The sequence below is a fragment of the Mastacembelus armatus genome, chromosome 12 (genome assembly GCF_900324485.2).
Source record: "Mastacembelus armatus chromosome 12, fMasArm1.2, whole genome shotgun sequence".
Classification (NCBI taxonomy): Eukaryota; Metazoa; Chordata; class Actinopteri; order Synbranchiformes; family Mastacembelidae; genus Mastacembelus; species Mastacembelus armatus.
In genome coordinates, this window is record NC_046644.1 from 19,472,067 (window position 1) to 19,491,973 (window position 19,907).

General features: G+C 42.1%; 4 protein-coding genes across 4 annotated transcripts; all 4 read left to right on the forward strand.

The window, feature by feature from the left end:
* The first annotated feature begins 1,184 nt into the window (after positions 1-1,184).
* LOC113124227 (tripartite motif-containing protein 16-like) lies at positions 1,185-4,258 on the forward strand. Its single transcript, XM_026296760.2, has one exon. The coding sequence runs from the start codon at positions 1,217-1,219 to the stop codon at positions 2,924-2,926; it is 1,710 nt and encodes a 569-aa protein (XP_026152545.1). The 5' UTR covers positions 1,185-1,216; the 3' UTR covers positions 2,927-4,258.
* A 3,093-nt stretch (positions 4,259-7,351) lies between these two features.
* Positions 7,352-9,743, forward strand: LOC113124224 (tripartite motif-containing protein 16-like). The gene has a single exon (XM_026296757.2). The coding sequence runs from the start codon at positions 7,390-7,392 to the stop codon at positions 9,049-9,051; it is 1,662 nt and encodes a 553-aa protein (XP_026152542.1). The 5' UTR covers positions 7,352-7,389; the 3' UTR covers positions 9,052-9,743.
* Positions 9,744-12,863: 3,120 nt separating this feature from the next.
* Positions 12,864-15,602, forward strand: LOC113124226 (tripartite motif-containing protein 16-like). Its single transcript, XM_026296759.1, has one exon. The coding sequence runs from the start codon at positions 12,911-12,913 to the stop codon at positions 14,585-14,587; it is 1,677 nt and encodes a 558-aa protein (XP_026152544.1). The 5' UTR covers positions 12,864-12,910; the 3' UTR covers positions 14,588-15,602.
* Positions 15,603-17,696: 2,094 nt separating this feature from the next.
* Positions 17,697-18,347, forward strand: pnx (posterior neuron-specific homeobox). Its single transcript, XM_026297838.1, has 2 exons — positions 17,697-17,814; positions 17,917-18,347. Exons 1-2 carry the CDS (start codon positions 17,697-17,699, stop codon positions 18,345-18,347), a joined length of 549 nt encoding a protein of 182 aa, XP_026153623.1.
* Positions 18,348-19,907: the final 1,560 nt, after the last annotated feature.

Consider the following 19,907-nt stretch of genomic DNA (forward strand, 5'->3'; position numbering starts at 1 on the left):
AGGGATATGGCAGCTTCTCATCCACACTGGGTCTCTGGTCAGAGAGAAAGACACATCAAGTCAAATGTTTACTGAAGTTCACTCTTGTACAAACTGTAGGAACATATGACAGAACACATGTATGTAGATGTGTATGTGTGGTATAGCTGCTCATTCACACATACAATATTCATTCCCTGAGAGTCCAGAGTGGAAAAACTAACTTGACCATATCTGGGCAGGTTTAAAGGACCCCAGTCTTTGCTGAATCGTCCTGGCAAAGGCCTGTCCATTATTTACCTGTCCAATACTGCCACCTTGTGGAAAATCAGTACAATCTGACTCAGTGATTTGAAAGATGCTGTCTTCAACTCTCACAAACTGACTTGCTGCTTCCATTGGGCTGGCGAGGGCAACAAGACAAACCTTCAGCTATGCATCTCTGCATGTTTGGTGATTTTGCTGCCGTGTAAACTATGTTTATTAGGTTTGGAGTAGAGGGACTATGCAATGCATTTATAAGATGCTGAGGAGTTTGTCCAAGGTTTACATCCTAAAACATACAGGGACAGGCAAGAGGGATCTCTTAATGTGAAGTGGTCAGTAAATACCAATTTTGATGAGACATGTACAATTTATTGAAATATTATTGTTGTTTTTGTTGACTGTAATGTTAAATACTTTGACATTTTAGGAAATATTCTCATTTGTTTAATTTTGCCAAGGGTTGGAAGATATAATCAATAAAAGTCCAGTGTCTAATGGGAATATCTGAAACTACAGCTTATTCCTTCAACGTTTCTTTATAATCTTGTCTTTTTCAGCAGCAGTTCAGCAGCATGATGGGAAACAGTCCCACCTGGCCTTCAGTGATGCAGACAAAAAGCTGCACAAAATTGTGGTGTTTACTATTTGAACTAGACACAATAACCACACTGCCTCAGGCAATATGGTGACGGATGAGACACAAATTAGAAGCTCCTGTACCTGGACTGAGTCACAGCCTGATAATCCTCCCTCCTCTCTCACACACAGCAGCTCCACTCTGGTCAGTTATTTCCTTGTTCCCTCCCCTTCAGATCTACAGTTTGGAGATGGGTGTTATCAACATGGGGGAAGTGCAGGAGCTGACAGGCCCCATTCACTGCACAGACACATGTTGTTTAGATCAGAGCTCAAACTAGTTTCACTTCCTTAGAAATTGAAAGTTAAACATTTACTGAGACTGAGAGGTGAAATGGCGCAGAAAGAAGCTCACCTGGACCAGGAAACCTTCTGTTGTTCGATCTGTCTGGATCTACTGAAGGATCCGGTGACTGTTCCCTGTGGACACAGCTACTGCATGACCTGTATTAAAACCCACTGGGATGTGGAAGACCAGCAACACATGTACAGCTGCCCTCAGTGCAGGCAGACCTTCACACCGAGGCCTGTCCTGGGGAAAAACACCATGTTAGCAGCTTTAGTGGAGGAGCTGAAGAAGACTGGACTCCAAGCTGCTCCTGCTGATCACTGCTATGCTGGACCAGAAGATGTGGCCTGTGATGTCTGCACTGGGAGAAAACTGAAAGCCCTCAAGTCCTGTCTGGTGTGTCTGGCCTCTTACTGTGAGAAACACCTCCAGCCTCATTATGAATCTCCTACATTTAGAAAACACAAGCTGGTGGAGCCGTCCAAGAAGCTCCAGGAGAACATCTGCTCTCGTCATGATCAGGTGATGAAGATGTTCTGCCGCACTGATCAGCAGAGTATCTGTTATCTCTGCTCTGTGGAGGAACATAAAGGCCACGACACAGTCTCAGCTGCAGCAGAAAGGATTAAGAGGCAGAGAGAGCTCGAGGGGAGTCGACAGAAAATCCAGCAGGGAATCCAGGACAGAGCGAAAGATGTGAAGGTGCTTCAGCAGGAGCTGGAGACCATCAATGGCTCTGCTGATAAAGCAGTGGAGGACAGTGAGAAGATCTTCATTGAGCTGATCCGTCTCCTGGAGAAAAGATGCTCTGATGTGCAGCAGCAGATCAGATCCCAGCAGGAAACTGAAGTGAGTCGAGTCAAAGAGCTTCAGGAGAAGCTGGAGCAGGAGATCACTGAGCTGAAGAGGAAAGACGCTGATCTGAAGCAGCTCTCACACACACAGGATCACACCCAGTTTCTACACAACTACCCCTCAGTGTCAGCTCTCAGTGAACCTACAGACTCATCCAGCATCAATATCCGTCCTCTGAGATACTTTGAGGACGTGACAGCAGCTGTGTCAGAGCTCAGAGATAAACTACAGGACATTCTGAGGGAGAAATGGACAAACATCTCACTGGCTCTGACTGAAGTGGATGTTTTACTGCCACAACCAGAGCCCAAGACCAGAGCTGGATTCTTACAATATTCACAGGAAATCACACTGGATCCAAACACAGCAAACACACAGCTGCTATTATCTGAGGGGAACAGAAAAGCAACAGTAAGGAGACAACAATCTTATTCTAGTCACCCAGACAGTTTCACTTATTGGCGTCAGGTCCTGAGCAGAGAGAGTCTGACTGGACGTTGTTACTGGGAGGTGGAGTGGAGCGGGTCAGGAGTTTCTGTAGCAGTCACATACAAGAATATCAGCAGAGCAGGATATTCAGATGAATGTTTGTTTGGATTCAATGACAAATCTTGGGCATTATTTTGTCAACAAAACAGTTATTATTTTAGGCACAACAGTATCACCACTCCAGTGTCAGGTCCTCAGTCCTCCAGAGTAGGAGTGTACCTGGATCACAGAGCAGGTATTCTGTCCTTCTACAGTGTCTCTGAAACCATGACTCTCCTCCACAGAGTCCAGACCACATTCACTCAGCCTCTCTATGCTGGACTTTGGTTTTACGACTATGACTATGACTACAACCATGACTATTACTATTACAACTATGGAGACACTGCTGAGTTTTGTAAACTCAAATAAACACAAAGTTCATCTTCTGATTTCTTGTTCTGTTGATGTTTGAGTCTGTAGGTGGCGCTCTGACTTTGTGGTTGTGAAATGGAGAGTTACTTTCAGCAGAGACCAGAGTTATGAGTGGAGTCAGAAAAACAGGAACAGCTTTAATTTGGGAAATAATTTTTGAGCATGTGCAGAGAAACTAGTTTGAGGTCAGGGGTCAAAATATTTTACTATTTACATTTTGACAGACGTATTTTCAACTTGTCAATCATCTGTGAAGAACTTTGAATTATACTAAGTTGTATCAAAGGTGCTGTACAGGTAAAGTTTGGTTTAGACGTCTGTGGGGCCGTTCCAGCTCCAGTAAAGATGAGTCGAGCACAAAGACAAGTGAGCCAGCAGACGTCTCACAGAAGAGCACAGGAATGCTGACAGCACCCCTGGGTGTTGCAGTCAAAGCCTTTAAGTCGTTGTCGGGTAGATAATGGTCGTGTTCTCTCCTCCCCTTTCCTCTGGCAGTGGAGACACATCTGTGACGCTGTGAGGAGGTTATCAATAGGTGAAGGAATCAGCTCTTTGTTTCTGTCTTCATCAGCCTGTTTCTTCATATTTTGTTGGTGATAATTAAACAATAATCAATAACAGTAATTTGTTTTTTGGGGATTTTTCCAGTTTAAAAATCAGACTGGGACTGTTTGTCTCATTTTAAGGACTTTTTTTTTTTTAATCAATGATTGGTTTGATAAATGTTATGTAAATTGGTTCTAACTGGTTTCCTCAACTAAGTTTGTTGAACACTGTCTCAATCAGGACTGGGATTACTGGACCAGTAAGCTGTAGACTGGAATTCACTCTGGTCTTCACCAATTATGATATTTATTTTTTATTGATCAACCATATTGAGTTAAATATTGTACATATACATAAAGACACATCCTTGAATCACAAAGCACAGGTGGAATGTAGTTTTTTCTAAATGTTCAGGGGGAAATATGTCATTTCAGACGTGGAATATGTGACAGTGATTATTTATCTGGAAAAATAACTAATCAATCAGACACAGGTAAAGTGTAAATAAATGTGTGTTATAGTGTTAAACAGCAGTGAGCTTCATTTTTATCAGTCTTGTATAAAATGTGATTTAAAAATTTCAGACCTTTATTAGTCGATGTTGTTCATATGATCAATAACAGAAATTAAAATCGGCTCATGGTTGTTATAACTGTCTGTTTTATTAGTAATTACGAATTTTCACATTTCTTTTCCAACTTGCAAAGGTCTGATTAGCTTTCTGTATAAACTGTTATTCAATAACTTGAAAAATATATGAAATATAGTCTGTTTTGGTTTGTAGTGTAACTGTGCATTTATTTAAGTGTTGTACTTAAGTGAAGTTTTGAAGCACTTGTATTTATGCATTTCCATGTAAAGGTTTGTAAAAAAAAAGCAGGTAATTTAAACAGGGCGTCTATTTTCAAATCATTGGCTCCAGATCCATGTAGCCTAGCTAGCTAATGTTAGGTTAGCTAACGTTAGCCAAGATAATTTAATCTATTTAACTGATTTCTTATTTCTTTTCTGTTTTTGTAGTAGTGTAATAGTGTTGATAGTGTGTGTGGTTATTGTTGACTTTGCTGACTGAATGTGATCAGCTAAAAATGGCCCAGCTAATGTTATGCTAAGGCTAACGTCGTTAGCTAGCGAACACTATAGACTGTATCATATATCAGGCTAATGGTATATGCTAATCACAGCTAACTAGCATAGCCAGGGTTTGGCTGTTAGCTGCAAAGAAACATAAACAGAGCAAAGGGATGTTCTGGAGAAAATTATTTTGCTTTGAAATATATTTGTTATTTCAGTGAGACAGAAATGGAGCCAGTTTGATTTACTTTAATCTGATTTTCATTTCAATGTAAATTCAGATGTTGATGTTGAATGAGTTAAGTGGTTTTTGTGCGGATTTGTTCTAGTTCCCAGGACCATGAGTCGTGTTCTTTAAGAGTCTTTCCTCCACAGGTGGAGTAACGTGTTAAGGTTAACTTAAGCGCTAACGTTAGGTCAGGTTATGGACAGGTGTCTTAGTGAAAACTTCATTAACTGTGTTAGTGTGAGATTGGCTGCTGTCGTCAGAGAAGATGAACAAATAGAGCTGGTGTTTGGAGCACATTCACCTTCTTTGGTCACCCTGCTCTAACTTCACGCTGTAACGTTACCCATGATGCTAAACTAGGACATTTTCCTACAACCTCTGATACATATTTGTAAAAATGTGGACATCTCTTGTTCTATGGCTCAGCCATGACACCCACTGACATAATGTGACTTCATTACTAAAAAGAGAGGAAGGAGTGTGTGAGTGCTCAGCTTTTGCAGGGGAAATCTGCAAGTTTGGCTAAAAAACTGAACACTGGTTAGTGCCATGTCCAGAACTGCTAAGGCTGATGTTACTAATGTTATGTCTCAACTGAACAGACAGGTGTGTGTGATGTTTGTCATTTTTTACTTGATCTGTTAAGGCTGCTCCCTTGGCCTTGATGGGGGGGGGGGGGCATCTGTGTTAAGTTTCAAAGGTCACTTGTGGACTAGTCCTTTAACAGGGATATGGCAGCTTCTCATCCACACTGGGTCTCTGGTCAGAGAGAAAGACACATCAAGTCAAATGTTTACTGAAGTTCACTCTTGTACAAACTGTAGGAACATATGACAGAACACATGTATGTAGATGTGTATGTGTGGTATAGCTGCTCATTCACACATACAATATTCATTCCCTGAGAGTCCAGAGTGGAAAAACTAACTTGACCATGTCTGGGCAGGTTTGAAGGACCCCAGTCTGAGTCGTCCTGGCAAAGGCCTGTCCATTATTTACCTGTCCAATTGATTTTCCAATTGTGGAAAATCAGTACAATCTGACTCAGTGATTCGAAAGATGCTGTCTGCAACTCTCACAAACTAGTGATGGGAAGTTCGGATCATTTTACTGATTCAGTTCTTTGAATCTCGTTCAGCAAAATGACCGAATCTTTTTTCAAGTCATTTCATAAATTAAAACGTTACACGTTAATTCCCCAACACATCTAGCTACTTACACACGTATTGATCACGTTACGAATAAGAAAGAACTGTAATGCAGCCAAGGTCATATTATAAGTAATAGCTTACCTGTGTCTTGAGACTACGCAGTCTGTTACTTCATCACCTCACCTCCGGATTTTTTAGGTCGAATTTGTATGTTCTTTTGTCACATAAGATCCTAAACTAAGCTATGCCGTGCCGTCTTCTGTATACCCAACAGAATGATTAATTTCCCGCGCCTTCCGTTCGAGTCATTCGCGCATCACGTGATGCAATGCAAGTTCACCTTAAGATAAACTCTTCTGTTTCCGGCTCAGACTGCATTGCCTTAGCCCATGGGGCTGTCACATGATGCGAAAACGACTCGAACCCGAGGACTCGAAAGGTGAACTAATCTTTTCTGCTTACTGAGCTTATGCAAAGTTGCGCATGCGTGGTCAACACAAAATTAACGAATCACTCCCTGACACCACTCGATGTTCTCGAGTCATGGGAAAGATTCGTTCAAAATGAACAAATCGTTCGTTAACGACACATCACTATCACAAACTGACTTGCTGCTTCCATTGGGCTGGCGAGGGCAACAAGACAAACCTTCAGCTATGCATCTCTGCATGTTTGGTGATTTTGCTGCCCTGTAAACTATGTTTACTAGGTTTGGAGTAGAGGGACTACGCAATGCATTTATAAGTTGCTGAGGAGTTTGGCCCAGGTTTACATCCTAAAACATACAGGGACAGGCAAGAGGGATCTCTTAATGTGTAGTGGTCAGTAAATACCAATTTTGATGAGACATGTACAATTTATTGAAATATTGTTGTGGCTATTGACAGTAATGTTAAATACTTTGACATTTTAGAAAATATTCTCATTTGTTTAATTTTGCCAAGGGTTAGAAGATATAATCAGTAAAAGTCCAGTGTCTAATGGTAATATCTGAAACTACAGCTTTGACTTATTCCTTCAACGTTTCTTTATAATCTTGTCTTTTTCGGCAGCAGTTCAGCAGCATGATGGGAAACAGTCCCACCTGGCCTTCACTGATGCAGAAAAAAAGCTGCACAAAATTGTGGTGTTTACTATTTGAACTACACAATAACCACACTGCCTCAGGCAATATGGTGACGGATGAGACACAAATTAGAAGCTGCTCTTCCTGGACTGAGTCACAGCCTGATAATCCTCCCTCCTCTCTCACACACAGCAGCTCCACCTTGTTCAGGTATTTCCTTGTTCCCTCCCTTCAGATCTACAGTTTGGAGATGGGTGTTACCAACATGGGGCAAAGTGCAGGAGCTGACAGGCCACATTCACTGCACAGACACATGTTGTTTAGATCAGAGCTCAAACTAGTTTCACTTCTATAGAAAGTGAAAGTCACACAGTCACTGACACTAAGAGGTGAAATGGAGCAGAAAGAAGCTCAGCTGGACCAGGAAACCTTCTCTTGTTCGATCTGTCTGGATCTACTGAAGGATCCAGTGACTGTTCCCTGTGGACACAGCTACTGCATGACCTGTATTAAAACCCACTGGGATGAGGAGAACACCTACAGCTGCCCTCAGTGCAGGCAGACCTTCACACCGAGGCCTGTCCTGGTGAAAAACACTGTGTTAGCAGCTTTAATGGAGGAGCTGAAGAAGACTGGACTCCAAGCTGCTCCTGCTGATCACTGCTATGCTGGACCTGAAGATGTGGCCTGTGATGTCTGCACTGGGAGAAAACTGAAAGCCCTCAAGTCCTGTCTGGTGTGTCTGGCCTCTTACTGTGAGAAACACCTCCAGCCTCATTATGAATCTCCTACATTTAGAAAACACAAGCTGGTGGAGCCGTCCAAGGAGCTCCAGGACAACATCTGCTCTCGTCATGATGAGGTGATGAAGATGTTCTGCCGCACTGATCAGCAGAGTATCTGTTATCTCTGCTCTGTGGACGAACATAAAGGCCACGACACAGTCTCAGCTGCAGCAGAAAGGACTGAGAGGCAGAGAGAGCTCGAGGGGAGTCGACAGAAAATCCAGCAGAGAATCCAGGACAGAGAGAAAGATGTGAAGGTGCTTCAGCAGGAGCTGGAGACCATCAATGGCTCTGCTGATAAAGCAGTGGAGGACAGTGAGAAGATCTTCACTGAGCTGATCCGTCTCCTGGAGAAAAGACGCTCTGATGTGAAGCAGCAGATCAGATCCCAGCAGGAAACTGAAGGGAGTCGAGTCAAAGAGCTTCAGGAGAAGCTGGAGCAGGAGATCACTGAGCTGAAGAGGAAAGACGCTGATCTGAAGCAGCTCTCACACACACAGGATCACATCCAGTTTCTACACAACTACCCCTCAGTGTCAGCTCTCAGTGAACCTACAGACTCATCCAGCATCAATATCCGTCCTCTGAGATACTTTGAAGACGTGACAGCAGCTGTGGCAGAGCTCAGAGATAAACTACAGGACATTCTGAGGGAGAAATGGACAAACATCTCACTGGCTCTGACTGAAGTGGATGTTTTACTGTCACAACCAGAGCCCAAGACCAGAGCTGGATTCTTACAATATTCACAGGAAATCACACTGGATCCAAACACAGCAAACACATATCTGTTATTATCTGAAGGGAACAGAAAAGCAACAGTAATGAGACAGTCTTATTCCAATCACCCAGACAGATTCATTAGCTGCCGTCAGGTCCTGAGCAGAGAGAGTCTGACTGGACGTTGTTACTGGGAGGTGGAGTGGAGCGGGTCAGGAGTTTATGTAGCAGTCACATACAAGAATATCAGCAGAGCAGGAAACTCAGATGAATGCGTATTTGGATTCAATGACAAATCTTGGGCATTATTTTGTCGACAAAACAGATATGAATTTTGGCACAACAACATCAAAACTCCAGTGTCAGGTCCTCAGTCCTCCAGAGTAGGAGTGTACCTGGATCACAGAGCAGGTGTTCTGTCCTTCTACAGTGTCTCTGAAACCATGACTCTCCTCCACAGAGTCCAGACCACATTCACTCAGCCTCTCTATGCTGGACTTTGGTTATATCACAACTTTGGAAACACTGCTGAGTTTTGTAAACTCAAATGAACAGAAAGTTCATCTTCTGATTTCGTGTTCTGTTTTAGTTTTTTTAAATATTATTATCATTATTTTATTATTATTGTCTGTTTTTATTGTCTGTTTCTATGTCTGCAGCTATTATAGAATTGTACAGCACTTTGGTCAACTAAGTTATGTTAAATGTGCTTTAAAAATAAATTTGAGTTTGACTTGACTTGGAGTTTGAGTCTGTAGGTGGTGCTCTGACTTTGTGGTTGTAAAATGGAGATTTACTTTCAGCAGAGACCAGGGTTTAGTGGAATCAGTAAAACAAGAACAGCTTTTATTTGGGAAATTAGTTTTGAACTTTTGCTTGAAAAAATGTACCTGTAACACGGTTTGTCTCATTTTAAGGATAATTTTTATCAATGATTGGTTTGAAAAACGTCATGTGAAATACTTTGAATGGATTTCTACACTTTGTAATGGACTGGTGACCTGTCCAGGGTGTACTCCTGCCTTTCATCCAAAGAGAGCTGGGATAAGCGCCACCGGATCCCTATGACCCTAAATAAGTGGGTATAGATACTGGATGGATGGTTTTCTCACTTCATTTTGTTGAACACTGTCTATATTCCATTTCAGACATGAAACATGTAACAGTGACTGTTGTTACAGTTGTGTTTTATTGATGAATGTTCACATTTCTTTTCCAACTTGTGAAGGTCTGAATATCTTACTGTAAAAACTGTTATTAAACATTTTTTTGAAAATGCATAAATGTAGTTTGTTGCTTTGCAGCATAACTAAGTACATTTGGTGGTAAGTATCGTTCTTTAGTGCAGTTTTGCAGTACTAGTACTTTACTTAAGTATTCCCATGTTATGCTACTTTATACTTATAGTCAAGCACATGTACTTAAGAGTTAAATGCAGGTTAAGGTTTTACATACAAAATATCATTATAGATGAGCCTACAAGCTGCATGTAAAGTCGTCCATTAACTTGAAGATGAAAATGCAACTAATACAGAGGAATAAGTGTTTCATGTATAAAGAATCATTTGATGTAAATTTATTTTCTCTCAAAAAGCAGCAGGAAATAATCTAAAATGTCTACATTTACTGCAGTTTATTCTCTGTTTTATGTGAAAATACACATTAGAAACACCATGAAATCACTGCATCAGTTGCACAATTTGTAAAACAAGCTGCAATTGACCTACTACCATTTTAAGAATTACTAATATTAAATAACATTTTGAAAATATGCATCAATAACCACATTTCTTAAAAGAGTCCTGCAAGGTAGGCTTCTGTTTTACCTCATAAAAGTCCTGAGAAGCAGGTGCTTAACTTTAGGAAGAGTCTTGGTGGGTGTTGACAGTCCTGATTAACCCTCAGTGTTTCCTGTTTTCTGTTGTGCTGTGACTTGAATTATTTGTGTTACCCAACTCTATGTTCTGCTACTTATTTTTGCCAAAGAACTGACAAGCTGGCAGGGAGATTTCTAATCAGTGGATTGAAAAGCCAATGTTTTCCCCTCTCTGATGTGTTTTAAATGAGATAAAAAGGACTTAAAGATCTCACATCTTCCTCTGCAGAAGTGATGTTAGTTCAACTTCACCACACAGTTAAACGAGGCCTAGCCACACATTTGTCCTTATTTCTGTAAGTGTGACACTTAAAAGTTGAAAGTTTTTAAGAGGTCCAACTGCAGTCTGGCTAAACACAGCTAAAAGTCAAATTAGGTGTTAATTTATGGGTCCCCAGGTGCCTCACATAGGCCACTATAGAGCCACAATTACAACCACAGACCTGACAGTGAAACTTTTCTGCTGCCAATGTGAGAAATATTGAAATATCTTAACATTAGCTCACACAGTTACCAGACTATTACATCTGAACATCATTTCAAATAAGTGTCGACACTTAATCCAACATTTTATGTATTGATGTTAAAATATGTCAACAAAGGCTGCTTTTCTATATCAAATGTCACTTTATGTAATTTACAGAATAACTAATGTTAAACCTCCTTCTACCTGCTAAATAATCCCACCATTCAAGTTTGTCGAGCTAACGCTAACTTTGCGTTATTGTCGCAGTATTTGGCGCTAACGTTACGAAAAAAGGCGCAAAAGGCTAGCAGCTAGCTACCTAGCAATAGCCGCTAACGCTAACGTTAGCAATCTTGAATGTTCGAGAAGATTCACGAATAATCCAGATTTGTCAAAAGTGTCTCATAAAACAGACGTAAATATAAAATAAGATAAATATCTGAGGTAACGTTCCTCAAATCTCAGCCTCAGTGACGAGTAGTTACCGTTTCAACGTTAAGATTAGCCAGACATCCATTTGAGCATCGTCTGAATCCCAGCGTTATTTTTGCTGAGTCACGATACCAGCGGGAAAAGCGCTATTGTTTTTCATCACCGTCGAATTTATTGATCCAGATCGATGCAGATGAATCAGGACTTCCTGTTCTCCAAAGTGAGTCCTCCTGGAAAAACTGCTTTCCAAACCGCTTTTACAAATCCCCTCAGAGGATTTCCTGTTGGAAAACTGATTTGGACTTTTTTCTAATGCAAAATTAAATGTTTGACGAATTTTGACAGCACTGTAATTTTAGGATGAAACGAAAATGCCAATTTATCACCAAACTCCAAACTTCTATGTGCAACAGCCAGTGTCCATAAAATACTGGACTGTGATTTCTAACATTAAGGCACAGTGCTAATTCTTCAAATGGACCAGTACAAAACTGTATCACAGGAATACAGTAGGTTACTGTTGGAAATTGGCTGTCGATTAACAGCAATTGATTACAGAGCAGCTGATTGATCATTTACATGTTACTGATGACACCTGCCTTTATAAAAACATAGAAAACATTTTAATTCACCTGATAGATAAACTTAGCATCAACACTGACTTTATGTTAGCGTAGAGACTGATCAACTTCCCAGATAGAAAAAGTTAATTCAGCATCGAGTTTTGATCACAAAGGTTGTTTTATGTTAAAAACTGAAAAAAGACACTTTGAATCAATGTTTTTATGGCAGTCATAGTTTAAAGGGTAAAAAATTACACTGAATAAACATTGTGCTTGTGTCATAATATTGTCTTTTTATTTCATTATATTTATCTGTTTATTATTTCATTGAGGGTGTTTTTGTCAGAAATAAAATTAAACCTTTTAATTGAACAGGGCGTCCATTGTCAGATCATTATCGCACTCCAGATCCATGTAGCCTAGCTAAGCTAATGTTTCCTTAATGTTATCAAACATAATTTAATCTATTTAACTGATTTTTATTTCTTTTCTGTTTTTGTAGTAGTGTAATAGTGTTGATAGTGTGTGTAGTTATTGTTGACTTTGCTGACTGAATGTGATCAGCTAAAAATTGCACCTTGGCAGAAGATCAATAACAGTCTATGGTCTAATGTTAAAATCTGAAACTACAGCCAGGAGACAGTTTTGCCTTTTATCTTAAACTTTTCTTTATAATCTTGTTTCTTTCAGCTGCAGCTCAGCAGATGATGAGAAACTGTCCCACCTGGCAGACAAAAATGGCTGCCTCAGACAATATGGCCCCAGTGTGACATCTAATAGTTTCTATCTGTGATCACAGTTTGTCCACAGGCCACTGCTCTTCCTGGACTGAGTCACAGCCTGATAATTCTCCCTCCTCTCTCACACACAGCAGCTCCATCTTGTTCAGTTATTTCCTTGTTCCCTCCCCTTCAGATCTACAGTTTGGAGATGGGTGTTACCAACATGGGGGAAGTGCAGGAGCTGACAGGCCACATTCACTGCACAGACACATGTTGTTTAGATCAGAGCTCAAACTAGTTTCACTTCCTTAGAAAGTGAAAGTCACACAGTCACTGACATTGAGAGGTGAAATGGAGCAGAAAGGAGTTCAGCTGGACCGGGAAACCTTCTCTTGTTCGATCTGTCTGGATCTACTGAAGGATCCGGTTACTGTTCCCTGTGGACACAGCTACTGCATGACCTGTATTAAAACCCAGTGGGATGTGGAAGACCAGAAACACATCTACAGCTGCCCTCAGTGCAGGCAGACCTTCACACCGAGGCCTGTCCTGGTGAAAAGTACCATGTTAGCAGCTTTAGTGGAGGAGCTGAAGAAGACTGGACTCCAAGCTGCTCCTGCTGATCACTGCTATGCTGGACCAGAAGATGTGGCCTGTGATTTCTGTACTGGGAGAAAACTGAAAGCCCTCAAGTCCTGTCTGGTGTGTCTGGCCTCTTACTGTGAGAAACACCTCCAGCCTCATTATGAATCTCCTACATTTAGAAAACACAAGCTGGTGGAGCCGTCCAAGAAGCTCCAGCAGAACATCTGCTCTAGTCATGATGAGGTGATGAAGATGTTCTGCCGCACTGATCAGCAGAGTATCTGTTATCTCTGCTCTGTGGACGAACATAAAGGCCACGACACAGTCTCAGCTGCAGCAGAAAGGACTGAGAGGCAGAGAGAGCTTGAGGGGAGTCGACAGAAAATCCAGCAGAGAATCCAGGACACAGAGAAAGATGTGAAGGTGCTTCAGCAGGAGCTGGAGACCATCAATGGCTCTGCTGATAAAGCAGTGAAGGACAGTGAGAAGATCTTCACTGAGCTGATCCGTCTCCTGGAGGAAAGACGCTCTGATGTGAAGCAGCAGATCAGATCCCAGCAGGAAACTGAAGTGAGTCGAGTCAAAGAGCTTCAGGAGAAGCTGGAGCAGGAGATCACTGAGCTGAAGAGGAAAGACGCTGATCTGAAGCAGCTCTCACACACACAGGATCACACCCAGTTTCTACAGAACTACCCCTCAGTGTCAGCTCTCAGTGAACCTACAGACTCATCCAGCATCAATATCCGTCCTCTGAGATACTTTGAGGACGTGACAGCAGCTGTGGCAGAGCTCAGAGATAAACTACAGGACATTCTGAGGGAGAAATGGACAAACATCTCACTGGCTCTGACTGAAGTGGATGTTTTACTGCCACAACCAGAGCCCAAGACCAGAGCTGGATTCTTACAATATTCACAGGAAATCACACTGGATCCAAACACAGCACACACACAGCTGTTATTATCTGAGGGGAACAGAAAAGCAACATTAAGGAGAAAACATCAGTCTTATTCCAGTCACCCAGACAGATTCACTGATTACCGTCAGGTCCTGAGCAGAGAGATTCTGACTGGACGTTGTTACTGGGAGGTGGAGTGGAGCGGGTCAGGAGTTTATGTAGCAGTCACATACAAGAATATCAGCAGAGCAGGAAACTCAAATGAATGTTTGTTTGGATTCAATGACAAATCTTGGGCATTATTTTGTCAACAAAACAGTTATGATTTTTGGTACAACAACATCAAAACTCCAGTGTCAGGTCCTCAGTCCTCCAGAGTAGGAGTGTACCTGGATCACAGAGCAGGTATTCTGTCCTTCTACAGTGTCTCTGAAACCATGACTCTCCTCCACAGAGTCCAGACCACATTCACTCAGCCTCTCTGTGCTGGAGTTTGGTTACATTACAGCTATGGAAACATTGCTGAGTTTTGTAAACTCAAATAAACACAAAGTTCATCTTCTAATTTCTGGTTCTGTTGGCGTTTGAGTCTGTAGGTGGCGCTCTGACTTTGTGGTTGTAGAATGGAGATTTACTTTCAGCAGAGACCAGAGTTATGAGTGGAGTCAGAAAAACAAGAACAGCTTTAATTTGGGAAATAATTTTTGAGCATGTGCAGAGAAACTAGTTTGAGGTCAGGGGTCAAAATATTTTACTATTTACATTTTGACAGACGTATTTTCAACTTGTCAATCATCTGTGAAGAACTTTGAATTATACTAAGTTGTATCAAAGGTGCTGTACAGGTAAAGTTTGGTTTAGACGTCTGTGGGGCCGTTCCAGCTCCAGTAAAGATGAGTCGAGCACAAAGACAAGTGTGCCAGCAGACGTCTCACAGAAGAGCACAGGAATGCTGACAGCACCCCTGGGTGTTGCAGTCAAAGCCTTTAAGTCGTTGTTGGGTAGATAATGGTCGTGTTCTCTCCTCCCCTTTCCTCTGGCAGTGGAGACACATCTGTGACGCTGTGAGGAGGTTATCAATAGGTGAAGGAATCAGCTCTTTGTTTCTATCTTCATCAACCTGTTTCTTCATATTTTGTTGGTGATAATTAAACAATAATCAATAACAGTAATTTGTTTTTGGGGGATTTTTCCAGTTTGAAAATCAGACTGGGACTGTTTGTCTCATTTTAAGGACTTTATTTTTAACCAATGATTGGTTTGATAAATGTCATGTAAATTGGTTCTAACTGGTTTCCTAATTTAGTTTTGTTGAACTCTGTCTCAATCAGGACTGGGACTGGACCAGTGTGGACTGGGATAAAGTATTAGTACTTTACTTAAGTATTTCCATGTTATGTTAGTTTATACTTCTAGTCCACTCTATGTTCTACAGTTCTGCACTACTAGATACAGATTGGGATTTTTAAAATAAAATGACTTCTGCATATAAAGTAGTTAAAATGAAGCTCAACATGAAACATAATATTTCATAGTAAAATACTAAAACACTGACAATAACTGGACATGAGAACATTTACTCACTTTGGAAATAATTACTGAAATACATCCTGATGGTGATGGGTATTTATGTTACTTAAATCACTTCATTTCACCACTAATGGCTTGTTTGTCTTTGTTATCCTCGTATTGACCTATTGCTGTTTGGGTTTGTCTTTCTACAGTTAATAAATTGCTGGATGAATCACCACCTGTGCTGTTAGCAGTTTTGTTTTTGCACCACCATGTAATGGAGGTTAAAAATTTGCGACTTTTCTTTTGAAAATCACTTCCTGTTCAAAGAAAAATGCATAGTTCGGTCCTACATATCCCAAATGGGAGAAATGACGACATGGATACAAAATCAAGGTCGGGTCTTAAGTTAATTTTCTTCTACTGTTCTAATTTTATTTTAAATGCACAGTTTCATATCTGAAATGCATGAATTGGATTGACTGCACTTACGCTACAGGCCACGTCCAGTAAAACAACAAAAACGCTCCCATTTACAGCCTCTTTTCTTCCTTTGACATTTTCTGTCCTTGTTGATCCGTTTCCCCTGGTCCTGCTGAACAAAGCCCAGGGTCAGAGAGGGTCAGACCCACTGGTGACATCTGCTAATTGTCCTGATGGGCCGGCCTCTCTTGTCCCTTTCAATACCAGTTTCTCTGTAGGTGTCTGTAGCTGGGAGCACTGGCAGCTGCCACAGGATCATTCAGCCCCGACCCTAAACCCCCGTGGACCCTGGTGTGTTGTGAGGAGCGAGGAGTGGTCCCTGTGTGATTTAGGAAACTATGACCAATAATGTGGATTTAAAGACGGGACAGTTACCTCAGTTGTAAAGTTAATGAAGGCAGATGAGACAGTAGAGGGGGCAGCTGCAGCCACATTAAACATCTACACACGAGTCAGTGGGGGAAAGTACAGGTACACATGTACTTCTATTTTACTGTAGTTTTTCCATTTTAATACTTACATCTTAATACTTCTATTGCACTACATCTCAGAGGGGATACTGTATTATCTGCTCTACATTTAGTTACTGATTACTCTGCACAGGAGGAATATCCATAACAAAACATTTGATGTTAAAGATTTAACCAGTGGTGACCCCCGACACACAGAGAGACGAGCTGGAGCCCCCTGGTCTCATATAAACATTGGTTTATGGCATGAAGTTGTAAAATACAGTGACACACATCTGTGCATCAGAACTTATTTTATTTCTCCTGTCCCACTAACTATATTATTAACCCCCTTAGATTTACCTGGTGACCCTTTGGAGGCCCCCGACCCCCAGGTTGGGAACCAATGGACTAAACTATCTGTATATAAAGGAGTTAAAGCAGCTCCAACAGTAAAATGCTGCTGAAGCTTTGATGCATCAAGATTAACAATCTAATAATGTCAGAAAAATATATGACACTTTACTGCAGATGCAGTACTTTTACTGCCTTAATACTATATTTTCACTAATACTGTACTATATACCTTTTAATTTTCATTTGTAATAGATTCACAGAGAAAATCTCATTTATCTTTCTGTCAGTAGGTTAATAGATCAGAAAACAGATACACTGACTAATAGTTTAAAAAAATAACAAGCCAAAATGAATTGTGCACAATTATTAACAGAAAGTGGTGTTAGTGCGTTTCTAATTAAACCGAGGTGCATTGTGGGGACACACGGAGAGAAAGGGGCCAAACTTTCTCTTTGATGGGTCCATAAATTTGCATCACAAGCGGCGTTCACGTGTCCCACCAGCGTAAAATCTCACATTTGCAAATAATGACAAGCGGAGCCACAAAGAGGAACACGGAGGGCCAGAAAGGGGGCACATTTTAACCAGATGCCCAGCAATAAATAACAGGCTCGGTGCCCCCCCCCCAGCTGAGAGCGGTCATTTGCATTTTGAAGTGCCCGCACGGGGGTCCTGCGGGGCCGGAGCGTGTCTGCGCGTCCGGACGGGAAACACAGAGGCTGCAATTGTTCTTGCAGGACGCGCGGCTTCATTGGGGCAACTTTGATGTAAATTCACAAGAGTGCCCAGGCTGCATATATAAGCCCCAGCTGGGCCACGGCCACGCCGCAAACTCCGTCCACAACACGCCGAGATGCAGCCAGGCGCAGCCAAACTACCGCGTGTCCTCAGAACATCCTTCTCTGTGGAGGATATTTTGGATCCCACGAAGTTTACAAGGACAATGGTCCGAGGTCGTGACGCAGCCACAGGTGAGAATAAAACTCTATTTGGCCTGTAACGGGTGAAGGCACGTAACGCGCACAGCTGTGGACTCGTCTTGATGAATCCATTCATGGGTTGTTTTCTTTTAGGGGCTTCAGATGAACCCGGAGACCAACACCCTGCACCAGGTGACAGGTGCAGCCCGGATCCGTGTCCAGAGAAGCTGTCGAAGGCAAAAAGCCGACGGATCCGCACCGCGTTCACCGCGGAGCAGCTGCAGATCCTGGAGCGCAGCTTCCACAGGTGCCACTACGTGTCGGTGCTGGAGCGGCACAGCATCGCCTCGGCCCTGCGGCTCTCCGAGACTCAGGTCAAGATCTGGTTTCAGAACAGACGCACCAAGTGGAAGAAGGAGCGTGTGGAAGGCCGGGAGGCCGAGGAGGATCACGGCTTCACCGCGTCCTTCTCCTCACACGCCGCCGCCTGCTCCCCTTTGACCTACGCTTCACTTTGCTGCCAGCCGCGCACTGCGCTCCAGCTGTTTGCACCGCTGGCGCCTTATCACTATTATTATACATGATGCAAACATCTGCACCGCGCACTGAGTCACAATGGACCAACAAACTGCTGCACAGCCATGCACTGCTGTCAGCCCGCAGAGCTGCGCTGGACAGGGAGGACATTTCAAATATTTTCTAATGTAATTAAACTCTAACTTATTTTGATAAACATTTTTAATAAAGCTGTTCTATTGTCTTTTTGTGTCTGCATTACAGGCTGGTCCGTTTCTGATATAATTCTGCTAATAACAGACGGGGTTATATGTTCTGGTCCAAAGGGAACCTGACTAAGTATTGCAGGGTGGAAATGAGAAACACCAGGTGGTTATACAGGCGGGATGAGAAAAACAAAGTTGGAGCGAATAAATAATTTGCAGGTTTTTTCTCATAAAACAAACTATTTGACAACATGAAACCTCGACCTGTGGTGCTGGATGAAAAAGTCACTAAAGTTATTCCAGTTTATCCTCTGGGCGACATGAATGAGTCAAAGTTGTTGTCATATTTGGAGGTTTGGGTGGTGCTGGACCACAGAGCAGTAAGGCTGAAATGTTTAACTCCTAAATAAGGAGACAGGATCATATGTGGACTCCAAAATACCTTCCAAACACACATGACGCCTGTTTTCTTCTAATGGTTTCACATTAGTCTGAGGTGAAGGTTAGTGGGGTCTTACTGGATGTGTGCACAAAGTCCAGTCCAGTCCATGGTGAGGACACAGCTGGTCCTGATTCCCTCAGAGGTCTGTTTCAGGGTCGGATATGGTTTCAGAGTTAGGGTTAGAATGAGGTTTAGGGTCAGGGTTGGGGTTTGGCATTCAGACAGATTCTGTGCACACAAAATTATTCTCTGGTTTAATCTTTTGTTTTTCAAGACCTTTTGTTTTACACCCACACACTCAAATATGCTCCCGAGCACATCTGTATGTAATTTAGCACATACTCCTCTCCTCAGGCGGACGGAGCCGCTGGACTCTGCAGAATATTGGCCCATTATGGAGGAGGAGACAAATCAGAGAAGTATTGAGCTGCAGTAAATCATCAATGAAACCATGGCATCTGGAAAAACAAACAAACAACAGAACTGGGAAGAATAATTCAGTTTGAAGTCCTGACATTTCTTTAATCGATAAATCATCAAGTTAAATTTTAATAAGACGCAACGTGTTGAGGAGCCGCTCAGAGTGAAACAAAGCTAAAATATTAGTGTCATGTGCCGAAGGTTTGATGGCCAAAGTTGACTTCATAACATGACTCAGTGTGTTCAGTCCTCACATCTGCAGTTTTTCTCCCTGAGGTAATGACCCTGCTGCTGCCGAGGTGCAGACCAGCATCAACACGTGTTACGTAACACGATTTCTTCATCTAGGTATTATACTGCTGTCAAAGCCACATGCCTTTTTTATATATGTGAGTTATAGACTGTGCAGACTGAGTCCAGAATCTGTGTTTTCAGCTCTGAAGATGAGCAGCTGTGTGCTTGGTTTAGTTTTTCACTCCTAAGAGCAGATCTCTGTTCCTTCCAGCTACTGAGGGTTTGCAGGACGGACTGAGGAACCAGCAGCCTTCACCTCTTTGTTC

Bases quoted from the DNA above. Each gene is read 5' to 3' on its own strand.
- LOC113124227 (XM_026296760.2), top strand. From the start codon at position 1,217: ATGGCGCAGAAAGAAGCTCACCTGGACCAGGAAACCTTCTGTTGTTCG.
- LOC113124224 (XM_026296757.2), top strand. From the start codon at position 7,390: ATGGAGCAGAAAGAAGCTCAGCTGGACCAGGAAACCTTCTCTTGTTCG.
- LOC113124226 (XM_026296759.1), top strand. From the start codon at position 12,911: ATGGAGCAGAAAGGAGTTCAGCTGGACCGGGAAACCTTCTCTTGTTCG.
- pnx (XM_026297838.1), top strand. From the start codon at position 17,697: ATGCAGCCAGGCGCAGCCAAACTACCGCGTGTCCTCAGAACATCCTTC. The intron at 17,815-17,916 runs GTGAGAATAAAA...GTTTTCTTTTAG, and splicing joins AGGTCGTGACGCAGCCACAG to GGGCTTCAGATGAACCCGGA.